This window comes from Quercus suber, unplaced genomic scaffold (assembly GCF_002906115.3).
Source record: "Quercus suber isolate HL8 unplaced genomic scaffold, Cork oak 2.0 scaffold_688, whole genome shotgun sequence".
NCBI classification, from domain to species: Eukaryota; Viridiplantae; Streptophyta; class Magnoliopsida; order Fagales; family Fagaceae; genus Quercus; species Quercus suber.
In genome coordinates, this window is record NW_027070129.1 from 172,531 (window position 1) to 177,487 (window position 4,957).

The window sequence follows — 4,957 nt, forward strand, 5'->3', positions numbered from 1 at the left end:
CTCTCGCGTTCGAACCTCATGAATTGAAGTTTAACATAAGCCATTTGTTGACTTTTATTCATCTTCATGTTCAAACTATTCTTGGGGTGATTGGGCATGACGTGAGTATCCAAAGCTGTTTGATATATTTAAAGAGTTACGCTGGTCCTTAAATAAAATGGCACAATTTGTGTAATTGGGCCACTTTTTGTGGCACTGGCATAGTTCATATTTAAAAGTTGAAAGATTGTGGAACATCAACACCATAAACTTAAACATCCAAAAGAAGCACAAACTTGCCCGGAAAAGAGAGAAGAAAAATGTCAAATTTCCTGCAATTTATAGTGCCAAATGTAACATCCATGTTGCTCCAACCCTTTGTTATAACCATCTTGGCCTTCATCTTCATACTCCTATTCAAATGGTCCTTCCTTCGAAACAGAAACACCAAAAAAAACTCACCACCTTCACCATCAAAGCTACCCATCATTGGAAACCTTCACCAGCTTGGCTTGCAGCCTCACCGTTCACTCCAAACCTTAGCTCAACGCCATGGCCTCTCATGCTGCTTCACTTTGGCAGCGTACCTATCCTCCTTGTCTCATCTGCTGATGCTGCCGAAGAGATCATGAAGAAGCAAGACCTCAAGTTTGCAAACCGGCCCAAACCAAGCATGTTTGGTAAACTAATGTACAATTACAAAGATGTAGCAATGGCTCCCTATGGCGAGTACTGGAGGCAAATGAAAAGCACTCTTGTGCTACATCTTTTGAGTAACAAAAGGGTTCAGTCCTTTCACTATGTGAGAGAGAAGGAAACTTCCCTAATGATAGAGAAAATCAAACAGTGTTATGATTCATCTTCATCTGTGAATTTAAGCGAGGTGTTAGCAAAGCTCACTAATGATGCGATATGTAGGGTGGCCTTGGGAAAGATATATGGTGAAGGGGAAGGTGGAAGGGAGTTTAAGGAGCTTCTAGAGGAGTTTTCTAGGAGTAATTGAAGAGCATCTAAACTTTGAGAGGAAAGAGGGTCATGATCACGCTCTTAGGGCCCGTTTGGATACAGCTGAAAGCTGAAAACTGAAAACTGAAAATACTGTAGCAAAATAATTTTTAAATGTGTGAATAGTATCGTGGGACCCATTTTTAATAAAAAAATTGTTGAAAAATGAAAATTGTGGGTCTGTGAACAGTACACAAATGTACTGTTCATTGACAAAAGTCAACAAGTGCGACTACTGTTTATTGAACAGTAGCCGCACAGTACCGTGAACAGTGCATTTACAGTTGAAAAGGTGAATTTATACGGCTGAAAGCAATTTTTTTTTTTTTTTTTTTTTTTTTTTTTTTTTTTTTTTTTTTTTTTTTTAAAAAAAAAAAAAAAAAAAAAAGGAAAAAACGCAAACGCAAAAAATAAATGGGCTGCCCAAATGACTTTGTGGACGTTTTGCTTTGGATTCAAAAGAAAAACGTAATCAGTTTCCCCATTGATAGAGTTGGCATTAAAACCGTAATCCTGGTAAGCAACTTTCTTTCTCTCTCTCCCTCTCTCTCATGTGTTTGTGCATCTCATCCTCATTTTTGGGATTGAAGAGCTTTGCATGGGAATTAGTACCGTAGCTAGAAATTGACTTCAAGGGCTAAAACTTATAACTAATATATATGTCTCTCCATACATCAGTAGACCTACAAATACACATACTATGCACACAACGCATAGACGTATATTGTATGTTTTTAGACCCCTATAAACTATATTGTTTAACCTAATTAATTAACCAAGTGATTACTTAGATAAATTATTCAGTTCTAGGTTAACACAATAAAATCATATTATGTAAATAATGCAGAAAAATAAAGAACACAACGATATGATAACTCAAGAAAACCTAATGATAAAAAACCTGGGAAGGATTTAATCTAGTTATCCTCAAGATAAAATAGATCCATTATGAAAGAATTTAAGTTTTTACAATAGAACTTAGACCACTAACATCCTATTGCTACTTCGAGTAGAAAACTTACTACCACGACCACGTGACAACTTTGAGTCTACGGACTACTTCTTTCTTTGATCTACTGCAACCATAAGTTCTCCTACTTGTGCTTTGAGACTCTACTCAAAGGTTTTGGATCTTCTTGAAAGTTCTTTATGTAGCAACTGAAACCAATATCAAGTTTTTGATGCAAATCTTGATCTTGATAGCTTTATGTGTGCGTATGAAGGTAAACACCACTCAAATCTAACAAAAGATTCAACACACAACTTAACAAAGACCTCAAAGAGCTTTTGGGTACAAAACCCTAGATCTACAAAAGAGGCACAAGATGCACTCTAATCTCTCTCTAAAAGCCTTTTTTAAAATGTGCTTAGGGTTTCATTTATATACTAAAAGAATTAGATCTGAAACCTTAATCCTTAATGGGCTTAATTCAAGTAATGCTTGATCGATCGAAAGTAAGGCTTGATCGATCGAGCATTACTTTTGATCGATCGAGCTTTGCAATTTTGCACAATAAGTTTTTGCATTTAGCTTGATTCAAACTATAACAATTAAACTTTGAGCAAGTCTAAATCTAGACTCATTGTTTTGATCATGGTTTGCCGACATATACAAAGTGAAGTTCTAATATATTTAGTTCCTAAAGTCTAAGAACCTAATAATCTCCAAATTTGGCAATCCGTGACAAAACACATTACAAAAGATAAAATGCTAAAAGTAAAAAACAGCCCAATTACACATTGTTGCCCAAATTACAATTCAAACTAACTACTAACTATCAGTTGCAAGAATAGACAACAGCTTTAAATGAATTAACCTGTAAATTCCTAAAACACTAAACAAACCATAAACACGTGTGGAAAATACAAGTAAACCAAAATAAAAAAACTAAAGCAAATAACAAATATTCAAACTAACTCTCCCCCTAAGTTAGATTCATAAAAAAGTTTTTATATTCTCCCCATTTCAAAAAAAATTTTATCTCCACCTAAACAAAACATTTTAAAAATCTTTTTAAACAAGATTGCCACATTTCATCTTTTTCTCTCCCTTTTTGTCACGTATTGACAAAGACAACTCAAACAAAGAGTAAACATAAAACATACACAACAAAAGTCAAGAGAAAATATAGAATCAAGAAAACATAAAACAATTTAGCTCTATAGAAAATAGAGGCAACTCCCCCTATGAAGAGCAACAACTCCCCCTAAGAACAACAAAGGTTAAAAAAAAACTTTTCTCCCCCTATAAAAATAGGAAAAACAAAACATGTTTAGAGAAAAATAGTTTTGGGAAAAATTTAGGTGGGGACAAATAAAAACACACAAACCAAACTTTAAAAAAAATTGAGGTTACACATAAACACAAATATTCTCTCCTTCAATAAATGCTAACTTGACACTATGTGACCCATAAACAGTTGCATGAGTGGAGAAAATATTTGCACATTGATTATCCATCATATCTCTCAAGAAAAATATTTTCTACAGTTCACATATAAAAAATAGGATATACTAAAATGTACAAAGGACTCAAAAATTAATCACTCAATTTTTAGATCAAGTTGAGTACCCAATTTAGCAAAGTGTATGCATGTTATGTGTGAAAACAATGAGAAATATGACTGTGAAATTGCAAGATAGATACAGAAAATAATGCAATGCATGTGAATCCTAAACATAAATGATGCACAAAAAAAAAATTGGTCAAAAACTTAGAAATTGAAAATTTTTTAGTTTTGATCAGTCAAGCATTGATCGAATACTAATTGAGTTAGGTAGAAGCTAGACTTGAAAAGCCTGGAAATTTTTGATTGATTGAAAGTCACACTCGATTGATCAAAATTCTGGAAAACTGAATTTTTTGAAAAATTGCAGAAGATTATGCAAAAACTACTCAAACCAAGGAATTTCATGAATGAAATGCATGAGAATGAGTTTAAATGTTTTTCAAAAACATGTGTTTTCAACCTAGAACTTCAAAACAAGGTTTTTAATCATTAAAAACACAATTTTTGCCAACCCTTCAACATATTTACATCAAACACCATAGAAGACATAATCTTGGATGGCCAAACTAGATTGTGTACTAAATTTAGCAAAGAATAACTTGTAAAATGTGTGCAACTAGTAAAAGCATGACATACATGTGAGGTGATATGTAGATAGTAATCAACCATAATTTCTACATTATTCATCACATAAATTTGAAAGTAACTATCACCTAAAGAGTTACATCATATAACTCTCATATCTCTTAAAAAACAAGCATGCAATCATGTATACATATATATATATATATATATTTTGCCTTTTAATGTACACACCATATTTATTTCATTGCCTTTTTATTTTATTTTATTTTAGCCTTATAATGTACACACCATATTTATTTCATTGCCTTTTTATTTTATTTTATTTTAGCCTTATAATGTACACACCAATTTTATTATTATTCCAAAGCTACACCTATTTTCTTTTTGTGCATGTGCTACACTTTCTCGAGCACAAAATCATGCGATATGCACTAAGATGTTCATGATTGGCTAGTAAACAGTGGTGAGATTGTTATTTATGTCTTTCTTTTAAGATTTTTTTGTCCTAAAAATCAAAAGTATGTGACTTAAAAATCAAGATCATGTGATCAAAAATTATAAACACTCCTACACAACATGCACTACATAGCTAAAACTAGCACAGTGCAGAAAAATAAGCTCATCTAAGCTAATCAAGGTACACAGGCATGTTATGCAAATAAATAATTAGACCCCTGTAAACTAGATTTTTTAACCTAGTTAATTAATCAAGTGATTACTTAGATAAATTATTCAGTTATAGGTTAACACAATAAAATCATATCATGTAAATAATGTGGAAAAATAGAGAACACAACGATATGATAACCCAGAAAAACCTAACCGATAAAAAACCTAGGGAGGATTTAACCTAGCTATCCTCAAGGTAAAACAGATTC

General features: G+C 32.6%; 1 protein-coding gene across 1 annotated transcript; it reads left to right on the forward strand.

Moving 5' to 3' along the window:
* Positions 1 to 400: 400 nt before the first annotated feature.
* Positions 401 to 982, forward strand: LOC136061067 (cytochrome P450 736A117-like). The gene has a single exon (XM_065766177.1). The coding sequence runs from the start codon at positions 401 to 403 to the stop codon at positions 980 to 982; it is 582 nt and encodes a 193-aa protein (XP_065622249.1).
* The last annotated feature ends 3,975 nt before the right edge of the window (positions 983 to 4,957 follow it).